At 52.0% G+C, this 24967-nt stretch overlaps 9 protein-coding genes across 9 annotated transcripts, besides 18 other annotated features; 5 read left to right on the top strand and 4 right to left on the bottom strand.

The window, feature by feature from the left end:
* Positions 1–30: 30 nt before the first annotated feature.
* Positions 31–51: a microsatellite.
* Positions 52–377: 326 nt separating this feature from the next.
* On the top strand, positions 378–2411 carry ACLA_036450 (glucose-6-phosphate dehydrogenase; the record flags this gene model as incomplete). The annotated part of the gene is made up of 9 exons (XM_001270866.1): positions 378–473; positions 541–561; positions 644–988; positions 1063–1260; positions 1329–1413; positions 1472–1548; positions 1606–1813; positions 1861–2232; positions 2299–2411. 9 exons carry the CDS (start codon positions 378–380, stop codon positions 2409–2411), a joined length of 1515 nt encoding a protein of 504 aa, XP_001270867.1.
* Positions 2412–2531: 120 nt separating this feature from the next.
* Positions 2532–2555: a microsatellite.
* Positions 2532–2556: a microsatellite.
* An 890-nt stretch (positions 2557–3446) lies between these two features.
* Positions 3447–5565, top strand: ACLA_036460 (putative sucrose transporter; the record flags this gene model as incomplete). The annotated part of the gene is made up of 8 exons (XM_001270867.1): positions 3447–3544; positions 3642–3667; positions 3733–3977; positions 4033–4099; positions 4150–4221; positions 4277–4466; positions 4520–4635; positions 4685–5565. 8 exons carry the CDS (start codon positions 3447–3449, stop codon positions 5563–5565), a joined length of 1695 nt encoding a protein of 564 aa, XP_001270868.1.
* A 464-nt stretch (positions 5566–6029) lies between these two features.
* Positions 6030–6951, top strand: ACLA_036470 (ThiJ/PfpI family protein; the record flags this gene model as incomplete). Its single annotated transcript, XM_001270868.1, has 3 exons — positions 6030–6116; positions 6196–6419; positions 6537–6951. 3 exons carry the CDS (start codon positions 6030–6032, stop codon positions 6949–6951), a joined length of 726 nt encoding a protein of 241 aa, XP_001270869.1.
* Positions 6477–6508: a microsatellite.
* Positions 6477–6509: a microsatellite.
* A 22-nt stretch (positions 6952–6973) lies between the features above and the next one.
* Positions 6974–7000: a microsatellite.
* A 482-nt stretch (positions 7001–7482) lies between these two features.
* On the bottom strand, positions 7483–11038 carry ACLA_036480 (DUF1708 domain-containing protein; the record flags this gene model as incomplete). The annotated part of the gene is made up of 6 exons (XM_001270869.1): positions 7483–7556; positions 7619–10011; positions 10077–10305; positions 10365–10458; positions 10545–10702; positions 10849–11038. 6 exons carry the CDS (start codon positions 11036–11038, stop codon positions 7483–7485), a joined length of 3138 nt encoding a protein of 1045 aa, XP_001270870.1.
* Positions 10956–10984: a microsatellite.
* A 51-nt stretch (positions 11039–11089) lies between the features above and the next one.
* Positions 11090–11121: a microsatellite.
* Positions 11122–11366: 245 nt separating this feature from the next.
* Positions 11367–11405: a microsatellite.
* Positions 11406–11464: 59 nt separating this feature from the next.
* Positions 11465–11516: a microsatellite.
* Positions 11475–11517: a microsatellite.
* A 1055-nt stretch (positions 11518–12572) lies between these two features.
* Positions 12573–12596: a microsatellite.
* Positions 12573–12597: a microsatellite.
* Positions 12598–13286: 689 nt separating this feature from the next.
* Positions 13287–13322: a microsatellite.
* Positions 13293–13321: a microsatellite.
* A 973-nt stretch (positions 13323–14295) lies between the features above and the next one.
* Positions 14296–14329: a microsatellite.
* A 262-nt stretch (positions 14330–14591) lies between these two features.
* Positions 14592–16564, top strand: rlmA (SRF-type transcription factor RlmA; the record flags this gene model as incomplete). Its single annotated transcript, XM_001270870.1, has 3 exons — positions 14592–14647; positions 14730–14886; positions 14957–16564. The coding sequence occupies 3 exons, from the start codon at positions 14592–14594 to the stop codon at positions 16562–16564; spliced, it is 1821 nt and encodes a 606-aa protein (XP_001270871.1).
* A 634-nt stretch (positions 16565–17198) lies between these two features.
* On the bottom strand, positions 17199–19322 carry ACLA_036500 (MDR family MFS transporter; the record flags this gene model as incomplete). The annotated part of the gene is made up of 5 exons (XM_001270871.1): positions 17199–18304; positions 18361–18482; positions 18535–18845; positions 18911–18940; positions 19035–19322. The coding sequence occupies 5 exons, from the start codon at positions 19320–19322 to the stop codon at positions 17199–17201; spliced, it is 1857 nt and encodes a 618-aa protein (XP_001270872.1).
* Positions 18967–18988: a microsatellite.
* Positions 19323–20245: 923 nt separating the features above from the next.
* ACLA_036510 (EF-hand domain-containing protein) lies at positions 20246–21379 on the bottom strand (the record flags this gene model as incomplete). Its single annotated transcript, XM_001270872.1, has 3 exons — positions 20246–21202; positions 21249–21267; positions 21339–21379. The coding sequence occupies 3 exons, from the start codon at positions 21377–21379 to the stop codon at positions 20246–20248; spliced, it is 1017 nt and encodes a 338-aa protein (XP_001270873.1).
* A 46-nt stretch (positions 21380–21425) lies between these two features.
* Positions 21426–21453: a microsatellite.
* A 490-nt stretch (positions 21454–21943) lies between these two features.
* ACLA_036520 (putative short-chain dehydrogenase/reductase family protein) lies at positions 21944–23009 on the bottom strand (the record flags this gene model as incomplete). Its single annotated transcript, XM_001270873.1, has 2 exons — positions 21944–22067; positions 22126–23009. 2 exons carry the CDS (start codon positions 23007–23009, stop codon positions 21944–21946), a joined length of 1008 nt encoding a protein of 335 aa, XP_001270874.1.
* A 983-nt stretch (positions 23010–23992) lies between these two features.
* Positions 23993–24831, top strand: ACLA_036530 (gamma-glutamylcyclotransferase; the record flags this gene model as incomplete). Its single annotated transcript, XM_001270874.1, has 3 exons — positions 23993–24018; positions 24140–24224; positions 24283–24831. 3 exons carry the CDS (start codon positions 23993–23995, stop codon positions 24829–24831), a joined length of 660 nt encoding a protein of 219 aa, XP_001270875.1.
* Between the last annotated feature and the right edge of the window lie 136 nt (positions 24832–24967).

The following is a 24967-nucleotide window of genomic DNA, read 5'->3' on the forward strand; positions in this document are numbered from 1 at the left end:
CTCCCTTATGGCTGCTACTATTACCACCTTAAAAAAAAAAAAAAAAAAAAACTACTACTACTACTACTCCTGGTCACCAATGTGCAACCTGTCAGCGACTTGGGTTTGGCTTTCTATATCTGCTTAATTTCGGACCAAATTATACCCCCTCACTCTCAACCTTCCACCTCCGACTTGCCGGGCTGATTATCTACTATCTATCAATCAATTATTTATCCATCTTACCTTTTCTTTTCTCCACATCCTTTTTGTCCGTTTCTGTTTTTTCCCGCGCCCAGTCATATTCCCGCACAAATCGCACCCTCGGCCCTTGACATACTACTCTTTCTTGCTCTTCACTTCAAAGCATCAATTTCGCTTACAAGCACGTTGCTAACATGGATCTTTATTATGGCCTCAGCACTATTGAGCTCAAAGATGATACCGTCATCGTAGTACTAGGTGCCTCGGGAGATCTTGCGAAGAAGAAGACTGTTCGTGGCTCTAAACTATCCCCCCCCCCGGGCGACAGTTCTTGAGAAGCTAACGTTGAGATTCCAGTTCCCTGCACTCTTTGGCCTCGTATGTTTGCGCCCAGCGACTTAGACCTGCGGGTTCTTCTGTTTCATTGTATTGGATCCTTTGAAATTAACCATATGCACAGTTCCGCAACAAGTTCCTCCCAAAGGACATCAAGATCGTTGGATATGCCCGGACAAAGATGGACCACGAAGAATTCCTGAAGCGTGTGCGATCATACATCAAGGTGCCCACTAAGGAGATTGAGGAGCAGCTGGACAGCTTCTGTAGCCTTTGCACCTACGTCTCCGGCCAATACGACGAGGATGACTCCTTCATCAACCTGAGGAAACACCTTGAGGAGATCGAGAAGGGTCACAAGGAGCAGAACAGAGTCTTCTACATGGCGCTGCCCCCCAGTGTCTTCACCACGGTGTCTGATCAGCTGAAGAGGAACTGCTACCCCCAGAACGGCATTGCTCGTATCATCGTGAGTCATCCGCCACACGACTCCCAGCTAAAGAGCAAAACCCGCTCATGCCTTTGATGTTCTGTTTGATATAGGTCGAGAAGCCCTTCGGTAAAGATCTCCAGAGCTCGCGCGACCTTCAGAAGGCCCTTGACCCCAACTGGAAGGAGGAGGAAATCTTCCGGATCGACCACTACCTGGGCAAGGAGATGGTCAAGAATATCCTCATTATGCGCTTCGGCAACGAGTTCTTCAACGCTACCTGGAACCGCCACCACATCGACAACGTGCAGGTATGGTGATGCGGTGCCTTGTGAATCCTGGAATCGCGCGTGCTGACCATGTTGGTGCCTTGCTGTAGATCACATTTAAGGAGCCTTTCGGTACCGAGGGCCGTGGTGGCTACTTCGATGAGTTCGGCATCATTCGCGATGTCATGCAGAACCGTATGTTTGGAAATAAACCGTACACGAGTTTGCGATACTGATTTCCGTTGCTTTGCAGATCTGTTGCAGGTCCTGACATTGCTCGCCATGGAGCGCCCCATCTCGTTCTCCTCCGAAGACATCCGTGACGAGAAGGTAAGCGATCCCTCTTAAGTACATGGGGGCATTATGGTAGAACTAACGCCTTTCCAGGTGCGTGTACTACGTGCGATGGACCCTATCGAACCCAAGAACGTCATCATCGGTCAATACGGCAAGTCTTTGGACGGAAGCAAGCCCGCATACAAGGAGGACGACACTGTGCCGAAGGATTCCCGCTGCCCGACTTTCTGCGCCATGGTCGCATACATTAAGAACGAGAGATGGGACGGTGTTCCCTTCATCCTGAAGGCTGGCAAGGGTAAGCATTTCCTCTCTGGATGATGGAGCCTTGCTCACAAGATACAGCCCTGAACGAGCAGAAGACCGAGATCCGTATCCAGTTCCGTGACGTCACATCCGGTATCTTCAAGGATATTCCTCGCAACGAACTTGTCATCCGGGTGCAGCCGAACGAGTCGGTGTACATCAAAATGAACTCCAAGCTCCCTGGCTTGTCCATGCAGACCGTTATGACTGAGCTGGATCTCACATACCGCCGTCGCTTCTCCGACCTCAAGATCCCCGAGGCCTACGAATCGCTCATCCTGGATGCGCTCAAGGGCGATCACTCGAACTTTGTGCGTGACGACGAACTGGACGCAAGCTGGAAGATGTTTACCCCTCTTCTCCACTACCTTGACGACAACAAGGAGATCATCCCCATGGAATATCCCTACGGTACGTCATCTGTCTTTTTGTGTTGTTTTTATTTTGCTCGACAATATGACTAACGAATCTATCAAGGCTCTCGTGGACCTGCCGTTCTGGATGACTTCACTGCTTCCTTCGGCTACAAGTTCAGCGACGCTGCTGGCTACCAGTGGCCCATGACAAGCACGACTCCCAACCGCTTGTAAAGGGGGTGTGGTATGAGAATTCTTCAATGACTACGAAAAGGAAAAGTATTAATTTTAGCATTACCGATTTCTGTTCAATTTTTATGATGTTTGGGTCGACATGGCAGGGTTTTTCTTAGCTTTTTTTTTTTTTTTTTTTTTTTTTCACTTTATCACTTTTTTTTATCAGCCAGGCAATGGTACTCTGTGATATGTTCTGTGTTTCTTCTAGAAATGAATGCAGAGAACTTTACGAATTGATGTAACACATGATCAGAAGCCGCATGTCTTCATTCTATCCCTTCAAAACTGTCAACAGCTGTCAATCGCTCTGGATTGAGTAGTCTAGACTATTTATCCGTAGATCCCACCACAAAGTCTCGAACACAGCCATCGATCATCCTGCGGCCCTGCGATGATTTATTTTTAACAACCAGGGACCAATCTCATGGCTGGTGGGGTCGCAGGAGATTAAAACGCGTCTGATGTCGATGAAATACCCCAAATAGCACACTGCCCTGGGCGGTCCGGGGGGCCCGCATGCGTACAGTTTTGTGGGCAGTGGGCAGTGGGCAGTCTGGGCGCCGCCTGGCCTCATTTCCATTCTCTGTTCTTTCTTCTTCCCCTGTCTTCGTTTTTATTTTTCCAGCTTCAAGTTGACATCGACACGTCCTTTGACCCCTTATTGGATTTCTTTTACATAAACGAGACTATCTCGTGCGCCTTCGTCTTAGCTACTGTATTCCCGCCTCTCCAACTCCCGATTATTTGTAGTTTGTCCGCCAACGAGCAACGAGCATACGGCAGAATCGATTACGACTTAGCGATCGGCGTACTCTTTCGTACTCCTTCTCCTGATCAGTTTTACGAGAGAGAGAGAGAGAGAAGAAACCTGTCAAACTGCGACAATTGATCGAACTGAGCCGCGTTTATTGGTCACCGGATTAGGATTGTCGCAAAGTCGATTGGGAGCACGCGACCAGGAACAACCACCCCGGTACATGAGGAAACGAAGGATATAAGGGAATACGTGAAGTGCATGCGCGCATCGCCACGATGCCACAAGCGGCAAGATGGGTGGGATCGCCCTCCATCAAGGGAAAGTCCGAGTCGATGCGGATGGCGCTGTTGACGTTCAGCTTGTTGGGGTTACAGTATGTACTTCAAAAGGGGGGGGGGGAGGTTGTGCTACTGTCATCCTGCGGTAGTTCGCTTGGAGGCATCAAACGGCTGATACATTCTCTACTTTAGATTCACATGGGGCATTGAGATGACCTGTAAGCCTTCTCCTCTGACCGAGATTGCCGTGTCTTTCTGGCTGACCACTCCTCCGCTCGATTAGACTGCACGCCGTACCTTCTACAGCTCGGTCTCACGAAATCACGAATCTCGCTTGTGTGGATTGCTGGCCCTCTATCTGGATTGATCATCCAGCCTCTGATTGGTGTTATAGCGGACCGTTCACGATCGAAATGGGGGAGACGCCGGCCCTTTATGATTGGTGGTTCGGTACTCGTCGCCCTGTGTCTGATAGTTCTGGGATGGACGACGGAGATTGTTAGTCTATTCGTGAAAGATGCGGAAAGGGTATGTCGTCACCGCCGTTAAATTGAGTCGTGCAGTAACTCATCTCACCCTTTAGGCCAAAAGCGTCACCGTAGCTGTTGCTGTGTTGAGTATCTATGCGGTTGACTTTGCGATCAATATCGGTGAGTAGTCTGGACGACGCGATGCCGATTGGCCCTAACTTTTTGTCTAGTCCAGGCTTGTTGCCGCAGCTTGATCGTGGACACGTTGCCCATTCCCTTGCAGCAAGCGGGTTCCGCATGGGGTATGTTCTGATCTGCCGCTTGGAGTATGAAAGGAAATGCTAATGAATGCTGAAGCAACGCGGATGTCGGCTATTGGGCAGCTCATCGGTTATGCGATAGGCTCAATTGATACGGTTAGCATATTCGGTGGCGCCATCGGTGATACGCAATTTAAACAGATGACAGTCATTGCTGCACTCTCTCTCCTCGGGGCCGTTTCCGTTACGTCGTACGCAGTGAAGGAGAGAGTCTTGATTACCGCCAGGTGAGTTGATACTGCCAGATGCGTATCTCTTCCCGATACTGATCACTATGTAGGGGTTCCGACGAAAAAGGAGGGACATTGCAAGTCATTTTTCAGCTTCTCAAGACCACGATGGACCTCCCTCCTCGCATCCAAGCAATCTGCTGGGCGCAATTTTGGGCTTGGATTGGTATGACAACCCTGATAATCATCTGGATATTCGCACTGACGGTCTCTAGGCTGGTTTCCCTTCCTCTTCTATAGTACAACTTGGGTTGGTGAGACGTATTTTCGGTATGAGGTCCCCAAAGACACACCACAATCCAAGGACTTTCTTGGCGAGATCGGTCGGGTCGGTAGTTTGTCCTTGGTTGTCTTTTCGTCCGTCACGTTCATCAGTTCTGTACTGCTGCCCTTTTGTGTGCAGCCTCCCGACAGCAAGAGGCCCGGATTCACGCCACGACCGCCTCCTGGCATTGCCGCACTTCTCAAGAAGATCACTGCGATTCGACCGGACCTGCAAACGACGTGGCTGATATCCCACGTGATGTTCGCTGCAACCATGATCTTCGCTCCTCTGGCACAGTCCCGCGCGTTTGCGACTTTTCTTGTGGCAATCTGCGGCATTCCGTGGGCTGTCACCAGCTGGGCGCCTTTTGCATTCATGGGAGTGGAAATCAATAAGCTGGCCATGGGCCCCGCAGCGGCTGCGCGCACATCCGGCGTGACGATGATCACATCCTCTAGCTTTCGCACAGGCAACTATGACGCGGATACGGAAATGGATGTCTTGCGACTGAATCATCATGACACGGACAGCGACAGCGACCTTGAGGACAATGCCGCCGATATCCCGTCCACTGGCGAGCTCGCTGGTATCTACCTCGGCGTGCTGAATGTATATACCACCTTACCGCAATTCGTCGGTACCTTCATCAGCTGGATCGTTTTCAGTCTCTTTGAGCCTGGTAGCACGAAGCGGGACGAGTCGGCGCAGGATTCGCGATGGATCAACCAGGACAAGGATGCACCCAATGCCATCTCGATCTGTCTGTTTGTAGGTGCCATCTGTGCGCTCGTGGCGGTCGAAGCGACTCGACGACTGCGATATGCTCGCTAGTTTGCCCGGGATCGGCTGCCTGCATCTTGGATAGATGTTTTTTTTTCTCTTGCTCGGATGATCTACTTCTATGATCTATACTGAAGCGATTTTCCCAATTATCCCATGTAATTACGCCCCGTTCATGTCCCGCTTGATACCCAGACGCATCTGGTTATATTCTATTACCCTTGGAGATGTGCATATCCTGGAATCCCCGATCCGATACTGATCAGTGTCTAGTACATAGAAGAATAATGATAATACATAATTGTTGCTGTCGGCACATAGTACCATGGGGTATTGACGTACCTGTGCAGTATTTAGGATGACGATATTCTGATATCGCCAACACAACCCTTAAATCCAACCCAACCTCAGCAACATTCCCTCCCTCACTCCCAGAAACCTCTCACACAGCACCCCCCCCCCCAAACCCAACCCTTCCCAAACCATCTCATCCCATCCACCCCATTCACCCAACAATGTCCCCCCCAAAACCCAACGTCCTCATCATCCTCACCTCCCAGGCCGAAATCCCCGCCACCCGCAACCAAACAGGCTGGTATCTGGTACACCCCCCCCCCTGCCCCCCTCTCCCCTCTCCTTCTCCTTTTAACTCAAACCCTCCCACCCAATCTAACCAACCAGTCCGACCTCGCCCATTCCCACGAAATCCTCAAAGACAAAGTCTCGCTGACCCTCGCCTCGCCGCACGGCGGCGACGCCCCCCTCGACCCGTCCTCCATCACGCAATCCGAGCACACAGACGACGTCGTCGCAACGGCCTTCCTGGCGCAGAGCCGCGAGATCTGGGCGCACACGGCGCGCATCCGCGAGATGGTCGTGCGCGCCGCGGACTTCCAGGCGCTGTTGTATGTGGGTGGGGTTGGGTGTATGTCTCCCCCCCACCCCGGTCCCTCTTTGCCTTGTGGTGATGGTGATGGTGATGGTGATGGTGATGGCTATTGGGCTAATTAATGGGTGATGAGCGAGGGCCGTCCCGGGGGAGTAGCGATGTTCGATTTCGTGACGGATGCGTTCTCGCTGGCGCTGGTGCAGACGTTCGCGGCGGCGAAGAAGCCCGTTGCGGCGGTTGGGCATGCATCTGTGGCGCTGCTGAATGCGACGGCGCCGTCTGGGGTGCCGCTGCTGGCGGGCACGACGGTGACCGGGTACTCGGTGGAGGAGGAGCAGGCGGCGGGGATGGCGGATGTGGTGCCGTTTCGGTTGGAGACGGAGCTGGATCGCGTGTCGGGCGGGGGGTATGTCAAGGCGGATCGGATCTGGGGGGAGAAGGTGGTTGTGTCGACGGCGGCGGGGACGCAGTCGCCGGTGATTACGGGGCAGAATACGGCGAGTGCGGCTGGGGTGGCGAGGGAGATTCTGCGCGTACTGGGGGTGTGATGGTGTGGAGCTACGAATAGCTAGGAGAAGGGGAGGAGGAGGAGGAGGAAGCGAGAGAATGGGATGGATATCTTAGGTAGCTATCTAGACGTATAGTCGAGGTATATTGAGCAAATTACCACACAGAGAAGAACACAGCAAGAGGGGAATCAAGCAGAGCAGAAGCCAAGCGTCGATAAAAAAAAAAAAAAAAGAGACAGAACTGTTAGACCGCAAATCAGGATATTACAACGGGGTGTGTCAAATACAAACGGCTGAAGATAAAAGCGGCATCACGGCGTAGATCTTATCCATGCCGCTGTCAGAACCTGGGACGAGGCCATGCCATGGAAGGCAGATGGCATATTCAGTTCAGATTCAAGAGAAGGTTCGAAGAGCATCCGGGGGGGGGGGGGTTATGTTTTAACAGAGCCAGTCAAACTTGGATCAGGCCGTGATCAAGAGGAAAAAAAAAAAAAGAAAGAAACAAGAGGTAGTAGCGAGGGTTGAGATGATTCTAAGATTGTAGATTTCGCATGCTTGCTGAGCCATCTAGTTGGCAACCTGCATGTTGCCAGTCAACTCGGCCACTCTGGCTTTGATGCGAGCAGCACGGGTTTCGAAGCCTGGGAGAGAACACGTCAATATCTTAACTACAGATAAGGACCAACACTTGCTTTCAACTTACTTTCTTCCTCACTCGTATTACCCTCATCCGTTCCGTGGCTGAAACGGTACGAAGAGGACTGCTCGAGCTTCGCGGCTCTCTCGGCGGCATTCCGGCGGATCTGCGCCCAGCGGTCATAAGATGGGTTGGCGGGCGCTGACTTGGTGGTCGTCTCTTGAACACTGGGTACGGTCTTGGCGGGGGTCTCGTCAACTGCAACAGCAGATGCAGGCTTCTGAGGGAAGGCCTCGGTGACAGGGGAGTCCTCGGGAACAAACGCTGGCTGTTCCAGCAGGGGTCCTTGATCGAACCGAGAGAACTCACGATCGGCCGCGGTCCGTTCGTTCGTGCCCACACGAGAAAGGGCATCATAATCGGCATCGCGGCGCGTCTTAGGTGGCCCATCATGCAGTTCAACAGCCGCAGCTGTTTGCTGCTCAGGGGCCGGTTTCTTGACATCCTCCGAAGGTCTCGCAACCTCCGAGGAAGCAGGGGCAGCATCTACAGCGGGAGCAACGGGAGCAGATGGCACCGATGAAGTCGCAGGAGCCGCAGGGGTTGTTGTAGCAGTGGGAGCCGCTGCAGGAGCCGCTGCGGGAGCTGGCGAAGCTGGAACGGGCTTCTTCTTCAAAGTGGAGGTGCCGTTGGAGCGAACCGGTTGCTCCACCGATGCCTTTGCTTTACCTTCCAGGGCTGCACGAGCGGCGGCGACAGCGGAAGGTCCAGCACCGGTAGGCTTCATTGGCGGCTTTGACTCGACTTCGCTCTTCTTCTTGGTGCCAAAAATACTCTTCAAGCCCGTGTTGCCAGGCTTCTTCCTCACTTTGCCCCCTGATTCCTCTACGGAATCGATGGACTGCTTTGGAAGTGATTCCGCGGCAAGGCTGATGCTGCCTTTTCTGCTGGCAGCATTCTCATCCACACCGCTCCCTTGTCGTTGGTGAGTCAGGGGTTTCAGGGAGCTCGGCACAGAGTCCTTGGGCACCGGAGGGGGCGCCTGTCGGGTTGACGTACTCAGCGCTGGCGAGGCTGGCGGCTCTGGCTTCGTCCCGTCCAGTGTCTTCGCACCCGCCAAGTCCAAGGTCAGATTTCCTGTTCCTGCGCGGCTATCATTCAGATACGCGGCGCGATACGCATTTTTGTCGTAGTTGCTGGCCCACTTCATCGCCTGCGACGCCTCACTCATGATTGCTGGTTGCAGAGACATGACCGAGTTTGCCTTGGAATGCCGCGAGTTGTCTGGCGCGGCGGTCTTCGATCCACTGGCCGCCTCCTGCTCCTGTTCGCGATGTTTCTTCTGCAGGGCGGCCGCCGCAGCCTGAATGCGAGCATGTTGATCAGGCGCAATGCTGGTCTTGCTCTGGGGAGCGGGGTTGTTGGCGCGCTTGTAAGCGTCCTCAACAGCACTGACCTTTCGAGCCGACGACTTGCGCCGTCCAATCTTTCCCTTGCGAGTCGTGAAACTGAAAAAGCTCTTCTTTTCGACGATATACGCACCGGGCTCAGGCTCCGGTGCAGCACCTTTGACCTGCTCCTCAAGAACCAGCCATTTCGTGTCCTTAATGATCGTTTCGATCAACGCGCATCTGCCGAAGACGGCCTTCCGTGAAACGGGCTCTTCGCCCGCCAAACTGCTGATCCAGACCCACCAAAACGAGTCGTCGAGATCCAACGTGGTGATGCTGGCAAGCTCGCCTGGCTCCATGACGGGCTCTGAGTCTAACGTGCGCTTGTGAGACTGGGAGCTCTGGCCCCGGACAGAAGCAATGGGGGGCAGAACCTTGTCGGGAGGAAGTAGCAAGGGAGCGACCCGAGGCGTCACAGAGTTCTCGTCATTGAAGCCGGACGACATAAAGTCGGCCCAGGATGGAGTGGTGGGACGGGCGAGATCCCCAGCTTCGGACTGGGGTGCAGATTTAAGACCACCACCGAACTCAGTCCTTGCCAAAGAGGTCGCATCTGCATCGCTCTCCAAGTCGGATGCCCCGAACCCAAGGTCCTCGAATCGGGACCATGACGCTTCCCGGGTTGCCTCGGTCGGCCCTGAAGGGGAGTTGGGAGATTGGTTCGTCGACGATATGCATTTCAGCACGCGCAGACATTCATCAGTAAGCGCCTTGATGGGATCCTCGAAGCTAGCAAATTCCTGCAGATGGCGATCGCTGTCCCGATACTCAAAGTTCCTGGCTCGGCGCAAGAGGGCGAAAGGGGTCGGCGAGACAGTGTCGACGATCATGACAACCTTGGTGGTCGACACCTGCAGAAGGGTAGGGGTTTCCGGTGGGTATTCTGTGGCCTGTACCAAAGTTTGAAGAGCGATGGGCAGAGTTGAGATACCGCTAATACCGCGGGGGGAGTCGGGGGATATCGAGCGCAGATAGGCGAAAAACAAGTGACTTGTGGCATCCGCGGCACTGCAGAACAGGTCAGTTGGCTGATCTCAAAACCGAGTTAAAGCCAATCATCCAGAGTATCATACGCAGCCCAGTTCTTGTAGGCGGCTTCAAAGCCATTGCCTGTATCCGAATGCTCGAAAGCCCACCAACCGGCATATCGCGAGAGCTTTCGGCCTCCAAGCCCGTTGGACTTTCCGTTTGCTGCGATGGCTGCGAGCAGGTCGAAGAAGTCAAAAATGATCTTCGTCCGGGCATCGGAGTCGACGCTGATAGGAATGAATGTCGAAAAAGCGTCGCGCGCGAGTTGGGAGTCTGTAGGTGGATCAATCAGGGCACCCACTGGACTATCAAGCGAGGAGAGAGAAGCATACCTTGTTCGCCAACTTTGAAGAGCTCGTATGCCTCCCAGGTCACAACTCCTCCAGGAAGCCGACCCCAGCACCATTTCAGAACACTGCAAAGGACCTATACCCAACCGAACGAATGACGAGTTAGTCATGTCCCTCTTTTCATCCCAGCGGCAAGTTGTATAGATGTTGGTCCTAGCTCACCATCGGGTCCGTAAGGCGTAATTCCTGCGACAATGCATCTCCGCTCCAAGGTTTCCCCTGCTCGACCGACTTGTTGAAATAATTACGAATGAAATAACGGGCCGCGCTCGAATCGGAGGCTGGGCGGAATGGCAATAGCAGAAACGGGGTTTGTAGAGCTGTCAAAGGCGCACAAAGCAAGGATCAGCAAAGGGAAGAATGCGGGTGTCTTAGGTTTAAATAGTAGAGTGGGCACCGTCGTTGACATATGTAGAGACTATCCAGAGATGATGTGCTCCCAAGCAAATGAAAAAGATGAACTTACCTCGAGCCTTCAATTCGTGAGTACATCCTCGCAGAAGATCCCGAACCTCCTCAGGAGCAACCTCCGTTCGCTGCCACGCGTCAGTCCATGTGGGCTTTGCGGGACCCGCGTTCTGGACGATGGCGTTCTTGGACGATTTCTTCGTGGTATTGGAGTCTTTACTCCGGAAGACACGAGTGAAAAAGGGCATTTTTTGTGTTCTCTCAGCCGGTTGCCTCTTCCTTTTTCTTTTCTCCCCTGCTTTTTTTTTTTTTTTTTTTTCTTCTCTTTTTTGGTTTCCCCACTGGTGATAACGAAATTATTCTGCTGTGCCCACAGGCGGAGTTGAGAATCCGCGTCCCGAGACTATGGGGGATCAGACGATGACAAACAAACAGTTCAAGACAAAGCAAGGCAAACAATTTTTTTTCTCCCTTTCCCTTGCGATTTGGGCAGTGCAACGTGCGAGGCTGCAAGGACCACGAGGCGGAGTTCAACAGAGAACGAACTACACGAGATGGAGAAGAAAAATGAGAGAAGGGGAAGAAACAGGGGGAGGAATGAAACAGAGGGGGGAATATTATAAGACAATACTGAACAAGTCGTCAATGGAACTGACCACTCCCAAAATCAAGGCCAGACAAGATCAGAGAGACAAGACGGACAGCCAGACAGACAGACAGACAGACAAGCAAATAAATCAGACGTCCAGGTGTCCAAGGGATCGACTGCAGCCCAGAATGGGGCAGCACGTCTAGCGTGCAGCAATACTATGTGATGTATGAAAGTGGATTGATTGGATCTGATAGTAACGAAGGTAACCAACCAGCGAAGATGGTGGATGTGGATGAGTGGGAGAGAGGCCAAAGAAACAGCCAGAAAAGGAGCGACCAGAAGAGTCAAGATCAAGATGATGAAGATGAAGACGACGAGAAAGAAGAATGATGAAGTCTAGTCTAGTCTAGGCAGTCTAGCCGGAAGACCAAGAGCAGAAGAAAGAACAAGACGGCGATAATGAGGATCTACCATTTTACCTTACCTTGATTGTGTTGCTCGTTTCAGGGGCTGAAATTCTGATACGTACAGCCCAAAAGACGCCATGGTTCAATGGCCGATGCTAAACCCAAGCGGGGGGGGGGGGAAGGGAGGAAGATTTCAGCCATGAGCACTTAGAGAACGGGCCTTAGGGGGGGGAAGGGGGGATTTGTTGAAGACAGGATGATGGTGATGAGGAAAGATATCGGAGATAATGTATAAGAGACCCTGAGAACCATTCCATCTATATTGAATATGCAGTCAGTATCAGAAAACTAAGTAGAGAAGTATCTATCTACTCTGTAATACTGAGAAACAGAGTGAGAATGAATAATAATCCTCCATATTAATGATTCCCCCGTCCAGATTGTAACGAATCTCCATTAACTACTCCGAAACCTAATCATCAATACCCCCAACTATTCCCAGAAAAGGAAAGACTGGTAATAATACTAGGTTAAGGTTGAGTTCTGGATTGTAAGTTTTGTAACACCTCAACAGGAGCTACCTAGCTGGATGCACAATAGTCAATAAATACCCTGCTGCGTATTGAAATCAGAAAACAGATCTTGACTGGAGGGTCAGCTGGATATACTTGCGAGATCAGCCAAGATCCACCTCTAATGTCAAAGTACCAGCTCATCCAACTTCCAATTTCCAAAAGAGTGCCCTGCTAACTAGGTATCTAGGTACCTAGCATAGGTAAGGACGGTAGGTAGGTAGGTAGGTAGGTAGCTACGCACATGATGGCCGAGGAGGAATCCATATCGCTATTCGAGTTTTTATCCAGTCGATCAATGGGCGGTGAGTCGTCTGGTCATGATGACCTTTTAAAAAGAAATACACATGCGGTGTGTTGCAATTGAGATGAACTGCAGCAGATCCTCAAGCTCAGATCAATAACTTCATTATTACCGATTCAAGGGCAGAACCACTCTTCACCGCTAGGAAAGGCTCTCTTTTTTTCTGACCCAAATGATCCAATCCATGCAGCCTGGTCCATTATTTGGTCCCAATGGGTTCAGACTTCAGACAGCAAATTAACAGGAAGCATGCAAAATATGTAGGGATTAGGAATAGGCACTGATTGACCTCATGCTATGCTTGGTATCCACTAGATATTCGCTAGTCAAATCGCAAGCTCCCTTTCTGAACTGTAAGTATTATTATTTACTTGCTTAGCTTCTACCCCAAGCAGAGCATGCATATCCAAGCATGACATCCACGCGAAGGGATCCATATCCTGTATATCTTAGTGTCAAGCGACTGATCCTTTTTCGCAGGTTGAGGGCTTTGTGCAGAACTAAGCATCAAGGATTGATTATGCCGCACTCGCACTCTATCTCACCTGGACGCTGCAGACTCCGAAGTTGGATTTCATTGGAGGTTGAGTATGACGCATGTTGCCTCCGTTGCTGGCTCCTGAGGAGGAAGAAGAAAAAGAAGAAGAAGAAGAAGAATGGTTATGACGGATAATTCAACCATGCTCTACTCTGCAAGAGATGCGCCCATAGGATTCGTCAGGCTGCTTATCTGTGGTAAATCAGTCGATCCATTTTTAAAGTATATCACCGGTTAGCATCAAATGCTTGGAGGAAACCAATTAATATAGAACAGAATCGGAGAGAACCAACAGACGGCAATCGCACTTAAACTCCATGACCATCTGGAATTCTGGAAGCTTTGGGTCTGGAATCTGGATGTGGCTGTGCACGGTGCAGAATTGACATTTGACGACGGCTTAACCGCAGCGGATCACTCTAAGGAGTTTAGGTTCTGATGGACTACATAGTATATGGGAACTTGGATGAAAGCAATGACTGCCCATGCTCACTTTATATTCAAAACCAAACCCTGTTCATCATGAAATCAACCATTGATGGTCGTGATTGACTCGAGCCAGCTAAAAATAGGCCAGCGCCTAAATGTCTCGGCAACGGCGGCTATTCCAGTCCACTATCAAAAACCTCAAGACTCCATCTATCTAACTAGAGTAGTAGTCAGAGCTGACTACTCCATCCCACTTCGAAGTTCTTCCTTAATCCTTATTGTCATTCTATCTTTAGAATCTTCTGCATCATCCTTCCTCCATCCATCCATCCTATCATCCATCAAAGCTTCACTTCCGTTCCATCTCACTGTCTCATTCTCGAATCGACTTCCTCTCCTTTGTGTTCATCCTTTGTAGTCCAGAAGCTCCTTTTCCCCTTTGTGTCTGCCCACAATCGCTTAGGCGCCCTTTCTCTCTTTCGCGCCTTGTGGGTTCAACATCCCTCCCCCCCGGTCGTATCACCACTGTTTCCCCCCCAAGCTTCTTTCAATCTTCCTTCCACTCTTTTTTTTTCCGAGTCGTCCATCTTTATCCGATGTGAGAAAGATCACTTCGAATCAGTATCACCCCCACCTGAAGTAAGAAATAAGGGAATTATTCAGAAGAAGAAGAAAAAAAACAAGAAAAAAAAAAAAAGCTTCCGGGAGACACGGCAAATCTGGCGTTGGCACCACCGTCTTGGGTCCTTTATCCAGACTGCGCTCCGCAATAATAATCTCTCCTCCTCAGTCGGCGCTTGCACAGTTTCAACTCGCGCCACGCCATTTATCGCGAACAACAACGACAACAACTCCACACCACCTCATTGCTTCCCCTGTCTGTCGTGTTCCGGCGATCTTTCATTTCTGGTTAACGCGTCACTTTCCTTGTTTCCAGCTTATCACATCGTTCATTCCCCATGGGTCGACGAAAAATCGAGATCAAAGCGATCAAGGATGATCGCAACCGATCAGTGTAAGCGTTTCCTTTCTTGCTTTTCTACCTTCCCTGACATAAAGGCTTGACCAAGGGACTGACTTTCGTTGGCGACTTCTAGTACCTTTCTGAAACGAAAGGGCGGTCTCTTCAAGAAGGCGCATGAGCTCGCTGTATTATGTTCGGTAGACGTCGCCGTCATCATTTTTGGTCATAACAAGAAGCTGTACGAGTTTTCATCATGTGATATGCGAGAGACCCTGGGTCGATATCAATACGTGGGTTTCATCATCCTTTTCTTTCCTATCTCTGCCGGCTCTGGTGTTGACTGGCCTTGATGCTCGTTAGTATGGCCCTCCACACGAACACAAAGGCCCGGAGGATTTCACAGGCAAACGGGACGACGATGACGATGAAGATGAGACTACTCCCGCCCCGGAGGAGATGCAACCTACAAGTCAAAACCATCCCCCCATGGTTCCTACTCACATCCCCAGTCATCCCGGGTTTCAACATGTCAATCATGCACCGTCCGCCTCTCCACCAATTTCCAATGGAATTCCGTTTGACCCACGACATGGAACACCTCAGCCCCAAGGCACTTCGCGACCGTCGTCGAGGAATCACCTACGCCGCGTAAGTTCCAATCTGGGGCCGCAACAACATCATGGCACTCCACCGCCTCCGCCGCCTCCACCGAACGGCTTTGCATACATCCCCAATCCCTCGATGTACCATCCCAATGCCAATCCGAACATGGCTCAACAACCTCGCCCCGCGCAGTTCGCACACTATGCCCATGCGCCACCAGGCCCGCATCAGGCTATTCCCCATGGAATGCCCGCACACACGATGCCTCCTCAAACGGTGCCGCCGCATCATCAAGCTCCGCAGCATATCCCGCAACACCCGCATCCCCTTGTGCAGCAGGCGCCTGCGATGGGAATGTCACAGCCACCTCATCCGTCGGTCCCTCAAGTGGCTCAAGCGTTCTTGCCCGAACAAGGAAGAAATTCGATGCCGCCAGCCTTTCCGTCGGAACAACAACAGCCGCCTCGGCCGGTGTCTTTGCCCGATGCGACTTCGGCGGATCAGATAGTAGGGTCTTTAAAAGTGGAAACAAGCCCTTCGCCTCCACATCAGCGATCGCTATCTTCCAAATCTCGCAGCATCTTCACGCCGATAGACGACCGTGGGTCAGTTTTGGCCCGTCATTTCGGGCTTGGTCCACCAATATGCGACTCCCCACGCAATGACGGTTCCGAAGCCAAGGGGGAATCGAAACAAGAAGACGTGAAAGAGCTCAAGGTCCCCATTGTGCCCTTACCGCCGCCGAGAGCGCCGATCGAAGTGTCGCGGTCTCATTCTGCGCCGGATATCAAACCGCCGCCGCGGACGAACAGCGGCCCACTGCCGTCGAAGCGCCCCCAGCTCAAAGTGCAAATTCCAAGCGAGAACTCTGACCGGGGCAGTGCCACCGCAGATTCATCGTCGCGTGACTCGGCGGGAAACAAGACTATCACCCCTGCCAAGGCAAATCCTGATACCAATCATTCGGGAGTGGTTCTTCCACCGCCGTCACCATCCGCTGGTGCAATTCTGAGCGCAGGGGCTCAAGGGCCACCTAATCCCTTTGCTCGACCCCCGCCTCCGGGAACTACGACCCAGAATAGCAATGCATATAACAGCAACAACAACATAGAGACACCTATATCCGCTCTTCCCAGTCGATTTGTGTCTGACGCACTCCTTCCATCGCCATCCAGTTTCTTTCCAGAATGGGGTTTCGGCCGGTCCGGTCCGGATACCAACATGCTCCCGAGCCCTCTGACCTTTCCCACACCCGCCGTGCAAAGCGGACCAGGGTTTTCGCGTGACGACGAACAGGACAAGAAACGTAAAAGTCCAGACAGCGGCCCGAGTATGGAAGGAACGGCGAAAAAGACCAAAACATGACCGTTTGCCGAGCTGTCTCTTTCCTGATCTCTCCAAAAGAAAAAGAAGATACCACCATGTTTCTCATATGGCATTTCAGGGCGCTAGGTTTTTTTTTTTTTTGGCATCTCACGGTGATTGTACGAGCATTTCCTTCCTTTCTTCCTCTCTTGCTTTTCATTTGTCACAGTGTGTATTCCCTTTGGATAGCCTATACCCTTTTCCTATTTTCTGGTCCCCTTGCTGCGGAAACGGCTCTAGTGCGTTTTTTCTGGAAGAACTTGAAATGAGATTTGTATTTGCTTGTATGTACTAATTGGGTAGGAGGGCTCTGCGTGTTATTGGCGTTCCCAGTATGCCTTCTAATATGAAAGTGATTCAAGACGTGCCCTGCATCTCGTATATGTCGATCGAGAGACAGTAAGTAGCCCCAATGGAAGGTCACACAGCCTATCCTTGGAAATCATGATGGGGATGAGAATATCATTTAGGATCTACACCGAGTAAAAGCCAAAAAAAAAAAAATTATATTCAAAGCACACGGGTGGGATAGAAGCGACCACGGTGCAGGTCAATTAGCGAATTATTTACATTCAGGGATTTTCTTTTTTACCCTTTTGAGAAGGCATAGGTGAGTCGAAGCCAGATAGGGAATCTAGACTTCCGCGCGGTTCGCATTGGCCTCGGCCTTCTGCGCCTCGAGGATCTCGCGGCGGGCACGCTCCTGCTCCGCCAGGCCGGTCTTGGCGAAGGTATGCGCATTGCTCAGCTCGACTGGTCTGAGGAAGAAGCTCAACACGAGGCCAAGGGCGCTGACGGCAGTGTAGAAGATCCAGAGACGGGAGAAGGTGAAGGTGAAGGCCTCGAGGACGACGACGCGCGCGGCGGAGGGCAGGCTGTTGATGAGGGCGCCGGTGGAGCCGGAGAAGGAGGCGGCGAGGGTCTGGGCGGTGTCTGGGTCTGTGGCAGCGGCGATGCGGGGGATCTGCTGGGCGAGGATGTTCTGGTAGACGACTGTGCCGAGGACGACGGCCATGGCGGCAGAGGTCTGGCGGATGAAGGAGAAGGTGGCGGTTGCGGTGGCCATGTCTGCGCGGTGGATATTTGCCTGGAAGGCGACGAGGGGCGCCTGGAAGAGGGGGCCGACGCCAGCGCCGGCGATGAGCTGGTAGATGATGAGGCGGGGCCAGGAGGCGTAGTACTTGAGGTCGATGAGGAGGCCGTAGCCGAGGGTCATGAAGAAGAGGCCGCCGACGATCATCTCGCGGTAGCGGCCGGTTTTCTTGATGAGGAAGCCCGTGCCGGAGGAGAAGATGGAGAGACTGAGCACCATGGGGAGCACGTAGACGCCGCTGAGGATCGGGGACGCCTGCAGCACGGTCTGAAAGTAGAGAGGGAGGTAGTAGGAGCCCGCGATGAAGACGAACGCCTGGCAGAAGCAGATGAGGAGGACGAGCCGGTTGTGCCAGTTCTTGAAGAGCCGGACGGGGATCAGCGGGTACCGCGCGAGTTTCCACTCGTTGAGCATCGCCAGGATCCAGACCACCACTCCGAACACGATCAGGCAGATGACGGTGGCCGAAGCCCAGGGATAGCTGACGCCGCCGAATTCAAGGCCGAACAGAAACATGAGCGTGCCTCCGACGATGAGAACCGTGCCGGTCCAGTCGATGGTCTTGAGACCTTCCAGCAAGGGCGTGCCGCCGGATTCGATCTTGAGGAAGAAGACAAGGATTGCCAGGGAAGCGCCACCGACGGGTACTATAGATATGTTTAGCACAACAGATGAACAAGTTGACATAGAGCAAATGGCTTACAGTTGATGTAGAAACACCACCGCCAGGATACACTGGTCGTAAAAGCACCTCCAATAATTGGGCCAAGCGCACCCGCAATCGCCCACGTCACACCAAAGATACCGTAGTACATCGGCCGTTCTCTGAGAGGAGTTAGTAATTAAGAACAGCAGGTCAGCATGAGCACCAACATACCTGACGCTAAACAGATCAGTAACGCAAATGTTAACTAGGACGATGATGCCACCACCGCCGGCACCCTGAGTGGCACGTCCCACCAGCAGCATGGCCATATTGACAGCAAGAGCGCAGATCAAGCTCCCCACCAGAAATACGACGTTGGCTATGAGGAGGATCGGCTTGCGACCCCAAATGTCACTGATCTTACCCCAGAGAGTGATGCACGCTGCGTTGGCGAGCAGATACGACGAGGCCATCCAAGAATATCCACTCTCCGAGGCGTGGAAATGTGCAGCCATTGTCGGAAGTGCTGTTGAGACGATTGTCTAACAACGCTCAGTTTTGAGAAAAAAAAAGGGGGGGACTTTCTCTATGAGACAACTAAACATACCATATCTAAAGCTGCCAGAAACAGCACCAACTAGACAACCGTCAGCTGCAACGTTCAAAAAAAAAAAAAAAAAAAAAATCCCCACTGGGACATCTATACGAGGCATATAGAGGGAGAGACATACGCAAAGTGCAGGCATGATGATCAGAATCTTCTTCTTGCCCAACTTCTGCGCCTGGGACTGCGTCCGATCGAGCGGCGCACCCGTGGCAGCTTTTTCCAGTCCATTCTCATCAAAGTTCTCACCCTGATGATGATCGGAGCCATCTGTAGGCGAGTGGTCGTCTTCCACTGATGGAGGCGACATGGTGATTGACTTTTCGGGGCTGTCTGCCTCGGAACGAGAAATCTTGTCCGACATTACGGGAAGAGCGTTGCTGTTGTGCCGAACGCCATGCTCCTTATTTTCCATCATGATCCTAAGATCTAAAGGACGAAGAAAAGAAAAAAAGGGCCAGGAGGCGACCAGTTTCTGCTCCCAGCTGACTGGATATTCGACAGCGGGGAAAGAGGGAGTGAAAAAAGGGAAAAAAAAGTTGAACTGCTACTGGTTCCTCAGATCGTCGATCGGCCTGACAAGAAAGTAGCGATGAGAACTGGCATATATGAGATTCCTCCTTCTCGAATAATCATGGAAAGACCCAGGATTTCAGTACTGAGTCAAAACTACTTGCCGAAATCTCCATCAAGGGCAAAAAGGAGTCACTAAAAAGTGCGATTAACCCGTTGGAGCAGATGAAGGCGAACTACCGCGGCGTTAACTTGTTATGCGACTCCCGAGTCCGAGCACCACCGAGTCACAGCAGGTCGCAGGATCGGCGAGAATAATACGGATTCTTTGCATGGGATGTGTCATATTAGAGGAGAGTTCACTCTTCTCTGATTCAGTTGTCTCAAACGATGATGCAGGATGGAGGGAGAGAAGGGTCCGAACTCCGAAGTCACTCTCGGGGTTAAGAGGCGCAGAGTAGTAACACGCGGGTAAGTATACCCCGGGCCCATTAACCGAGATCTGAGAGTTCAATAGTTCCAACTGTTACAATTATAGTTATCTTGTAGTGATCTAGTATGCACCTCGAATTTCAAAAGAAAGAAAGAAAATCCTATGACCAAGCATTCCTTGGCCGTCTGCAGTCTGCAGGACGCCGTCTGCACAGCGTAGTCGGAGTAGCCAGTTGACATCACCTGGAATGCAGACGATTTTCTGACAGCCGAGACTGGGGATAGATATATTCAGGGGTATAACGTATGTAGAGCTAAATGCAAAAGAGCACAGAAAGAACAAACAAATACAGACAACAAATGAAACACTATGCCATACCCGCCCAGCACCCTCTAGTCCTGTAGCTGTAAGATCTCTGCAAAACACCACGTCAGTTCTTTCACATATACCTCTCTGGCTGCATGCTGCATCATTGACTTACCAGTCAAAAACTCCTCGAAGCTCACGGTGATATACCCGTCCCGATCCTCATCATATCGCTTGAACACGTCCGTCATCCGTCGGAGACCAATACACGCCTGCACAAACAGGTCAAAGCTCATCCCCATCTTCGCCGGCCCCATCGCATGGCCCCCATTCATCTGCCGCCCCTTACTCTCAAATGTAGTGAAGAGCACCGAGACAAAAGGCTGGCTGAGCCGGTATCCGAACGCGACCAGCGCCTTCTCGAACTCCTGTAGACTGATGCGCCCGCTGCGATCCTCGTCAAACCGATCAAAGAGCTCCCGCCACGCCGCAAGGAAGCGCCACAGCGCCACGAACTCGTCGAATGAGATCGACCCGCTACTATTGCGGTCGAACATCCGGATCATCATCTTGACCGTCCTAGGATGAAAGGAGGTATAGTCGCCGTTCACCAGGGCAGAACCCAGCTCCATCTCGGTGAGGGCGCCCGAGTGCGAGGCATTGGCGGCGCGGAACAGGGGGAAGAGCTGCTGGGGGTCGTCGGTGGGGGCGGATAAGGGGGGTGGCTGCGGGGACTGCGGGGGACGCGAGGAGGGAGGAGGACGATTGCGAACGGGCTGCGAGGGGGGAGGCCCGAATCCATAGTTCTGAGGAGGGGGCGATGGATGAAGAGGATGTGGACGGGAATGGCCCGTTGGCGCCGCGGTGGCTGGTAGCGGCTTGTTGATCTGGGCGGTGGTGGTCGGAACGCGCTGTGGTGGTACACCGCTGGAGGGAGGATGGGAAGATGTTCGAGGGGGTCTCTGTTGATGCGAGGGTCCTTGCATGGCCCCGATCATTTGAGCGACCTGATTGTGGATCGTCATCAGCGTGGTGTCGCGGGGCTAGGATGGTAGTAGGACTACTGCCTAGAGACGGAATTTTTCATACTTGTTCTGGTTCAGCATGCCTGCCATTACATCCAATTAGTCCGAGCCGTTCTCTCTCAAAACCCTTTCAAAGCTTCAAATCAAAACTTACGCTGGAAGCGCATCAGGATTGTAGGACTTGTTGTACGCCATGGCAGCCTGACGTAACGGACGAAAGGCGTGAATGAGGGGAGACAATGAGCGAGAGAGAGAGAGAGAGAGAGAGACGCTCTGTTCAAGGAGACAGAGGCTGGGACGTCAATTCATCTACAGTTCCTGCGATTACTGTAGAAAGATATTCGAGCAAGGAAAGATGGCAAGTTTTGTTTATTGAATTTAGGAGTAAGCTGGTTAAATTGTGATGATCTTTAGCACCTCATCGTACTCGTACTGCAAGCGGAGCCGTGGGGCGTCGCGCTGAGTCCGTCGATGCCAAGAGATAATCAGCCACAGTTGTAGTGACCTATGGCGAAGCTAAGTGGATGTTCCCAATGATGTTCCTGGAGCGGCAAATACTTCAGTATTATTGTTATTGCTGGGGGTAGATATTAGATAGTCTTCGCTTTCGCCTCCTCCCTTCAACGGTGTCGACGGTGATCTTCAGGCTTCAGCCCTACCAGCGTGCACTAGTCCACCAGTCAAGGTTCAGGGATGTCAGCTGGATCTTCAATACTAGTTTACAGATAGAGCACAGCATCTTATTTACCCTCTCCACTGTCAGATTCTCTCGATTAACGTTCCGACCTCTGGTGATTGTTCTTCAAGGACCCGAACAATCTCCTCGAAAGCTTTGGTCTGAAATTGCCTGCCTTCTTCTCCCGTCGTCAAAGCAGTAGATTCACTGGGCTTGATCAGTACTGTTTTGAACGTAGAATTGGAAAGAATAATGAAGAGCCTACTCAAGGTATCCATCGCCCCTCCAGCATCTCCCATGCGACTCGACTCCCTGGTATGTTGCACTGACCAACGAACGGCTCCCCTGCTCCGCTGTGCGAGCAAAGAGCTTATATACCAACCATAGCACCCATCGCTCGTAGAATCTATTGTATTGCCGGGCGAGAGCGGATGCACAGAAACCAGGACTGACGGTGTTTATAATGACGGGGACTGTGCCATTATCGTCCCGCACCTGGCCAGCCAAGGTTTTGAGGACGTATTCCAACAGTAACTTCGAAATGCCATACTGCTTAGGCCCTTTGAAGTGCACGGGGTCGTTCACGTGTTCCAGCAGGGAGCCATCAGTCCGAAGGCTGTCTGCCTTCGCGAGGACAAACTTCTGGCTGGACACGACTGTCAAGTGACTAGGACTTGAAGCCAACAGGCTACTACTTCTGAGTTTGGGGAGAAGGAGTATTGCCAACAAGGATGTGGAGAGCGTGTTAACCTGCAATGTCTCTTCCCATCCTTCGGGTGAGGTGATAAACTCTCGGTCCCACAGTCCTGCATTCAATATTGCAACATCCAGCTGCTCAATCTCACTGTTGACACGACTTGCAAAAGCCTTGACGCTCTTGAAACTGCTCATCTCCAATTCCCAGATTTGAACCACCCCAGGTCTGTTCGTGCGCATCTCCAACTCTGTTTTGGTCGCTTGTCCTCGTTCCAGGCTGCGGCTGCTCAGAATGAGTCTGTCCACTCCTTGGTTGAGAAGTTTGATGGCAGCCTCGAATCCCAAACCGGACGTGGCTCCTGTCAGGAGTACACTTTTGCCTGCGAAGGAGATCCCAGTTGGATCGGTGGGAGGAGTGTACTGCGTTCGCAGTGAACGGGGGAGACCGGCCATGATGTAGTAGCTATGGAGATATAATGGATTGCCTCTCCTGGGGGCTGTTCAACACAAAACTGTCAACGGGGATGAGCGTCGTTGGCACAACTATATACCGTCAATTGTATATACTTCCGACCCCTGGAGCGATATAACAGACACTGATCGGTTGTTTGAGCCGCACCTCAGTCCAACAGGATATTTTTATTGATCGAGTGCTAAAAAAGGTACAGACCTATTAGAAATATTGATTGACAGCTTAAAGGGATGAATGCAGGTTCTCCCTGAAGCTCCGAGTCCGAGTCTGTTGCTGACGGACTCCGTGTATGTTCTCTTGGACAAAAATGATTGGACAAACCCCCTCAGGAACCAAACACTCCAAACAAAAAGCGTGACCTGTACAATTATTCAGGCATCTGAATGTCGCCATTCTCGCTGCTCAACATCTGAGTAATCAAGCGGTATTTCTGTCATAGCTTCGATAAGCTTGACACCTGTCCAAGCTAAAGGTCTTCTGTTCTTTTGGGATGATATCCATGAGAAGGGACGATTGTCGTGCTGTCATTGAGCGGAGTGGAAATCTCGGCTGAGAAATCATCCCTTCCACCGGAATCCCATCTATACAGTAAACGGGGCATAAGAAGAATATAACACATCCTTTGAACCGATTAACTCTCGTTTTGTGCAAAGCGCTATATAGACATGGCTACTAGCCTAGAAGATACCCAAACGCCACCTGGCGGCCGAACATGGCGCAGTTATTTCCCCAACGGTGACCTCTGGGTATTTGGATATGGGTAAGTTCAATCCAACTGTGTGTATTATCATGTCAACATGTCTAGTAAAGACCTCAATTTCTAATACCTCCAAAGGAGTCTCATTTGGAAACCTCCACCACACTATGGTGTGTATACTTCATGCTTCTTCCCTGATGCATTGCTATGTCTATATATATCTGCTCTGACGCTGGGCCGTAGATCAGCGGATTCCGGGCTATATAGATGGCTACGTGCGACGCTTCTGGCAGGTATGTATCCTAACACCACTAAATGAACCGCCAACCATACTGACAATCCCTAGGCTAGGTACGATCTTATTCATACTTTCGATTTCGCAGGCCAAACCGCTCCCAACTAACCCACACCCAGCACCGACCATCGAGGCACCCCAGAAGCCCCCGGCCGCGTAGTGACAGTCATCGAGCGAAGCTTCTGGGAAACCCTCGATGATCCCGTATGTACCATCCTTGACCCGACCCCTCTTACTCCAAACCACTTACACATACCCACAGCACACACACCTTGAATCCTCCACCGCCCGCGTCTGGGGCGCAGCATACCACATCCCCGCCTCCCACGCCGAGGAAGTCCACGACTACCTCGACGACCGGGAAATCGACGGCTACACCGTCCACTACACCCCCTTCCACCCTATTTCCGCCGTCTCGGCCTCCACGGTCTGCAAGACGCCGGGGCCGGAGCCGCAGCCGCAGCCCCCACTCACCTGCATGGTGTACATCGGGCAGCCCACGAACCCGCAGTTCCTGCGTGATCCTGCGCGCCGCGAGCCGCAGGACGTGGCGGGCGTGATCAGCCGCGGCCGCGGCCAGAGCGGGAAGAATACCGAGTACCTATATCTTCTGGAGAAGGCGCTGGAGGGGCTGGGGCTCGGCAGTGCCGATATGCATGTGACTGATCTGGTGCGCCGGGTGAAGGCGCTTGAGTCGGAGGAGGAAGCGGGGGCTGAGGAGGCGGCTGCTGAGCGGGATGTTAAGACGTCTCTTGCTGCGTCGGAAGCTGAAGCGCATGGGGTTGCTGAAACGGGACATGGCAGCTTGTGAAAGATAAACGCATACGTGGAAAGGTGCGACATCATAGGGTAGATAGACACATAGACTCTATATATACCTTTCAATGTACCTTTGAATGCATGATGCAATTACTGTCTCGATGTAATTAATTTACATTTGATTGTGG

The sequence above is a fragment of the Aspergillus clavatus genome, genomic scaffold (genome assembly GCF_000002715.2).
Source record: "Aspergillus clavatus NRRL 1 1099423829802 genomic scaffold, whole genome shotgun sequence".
NCBI classification, from domain to species: Eukaryota; Fungi; Ascomycota; class Eurotiomycetes; order Eurotiales; family Aspergillaceae; genus Aspergillus; species Aspergillus clavatus.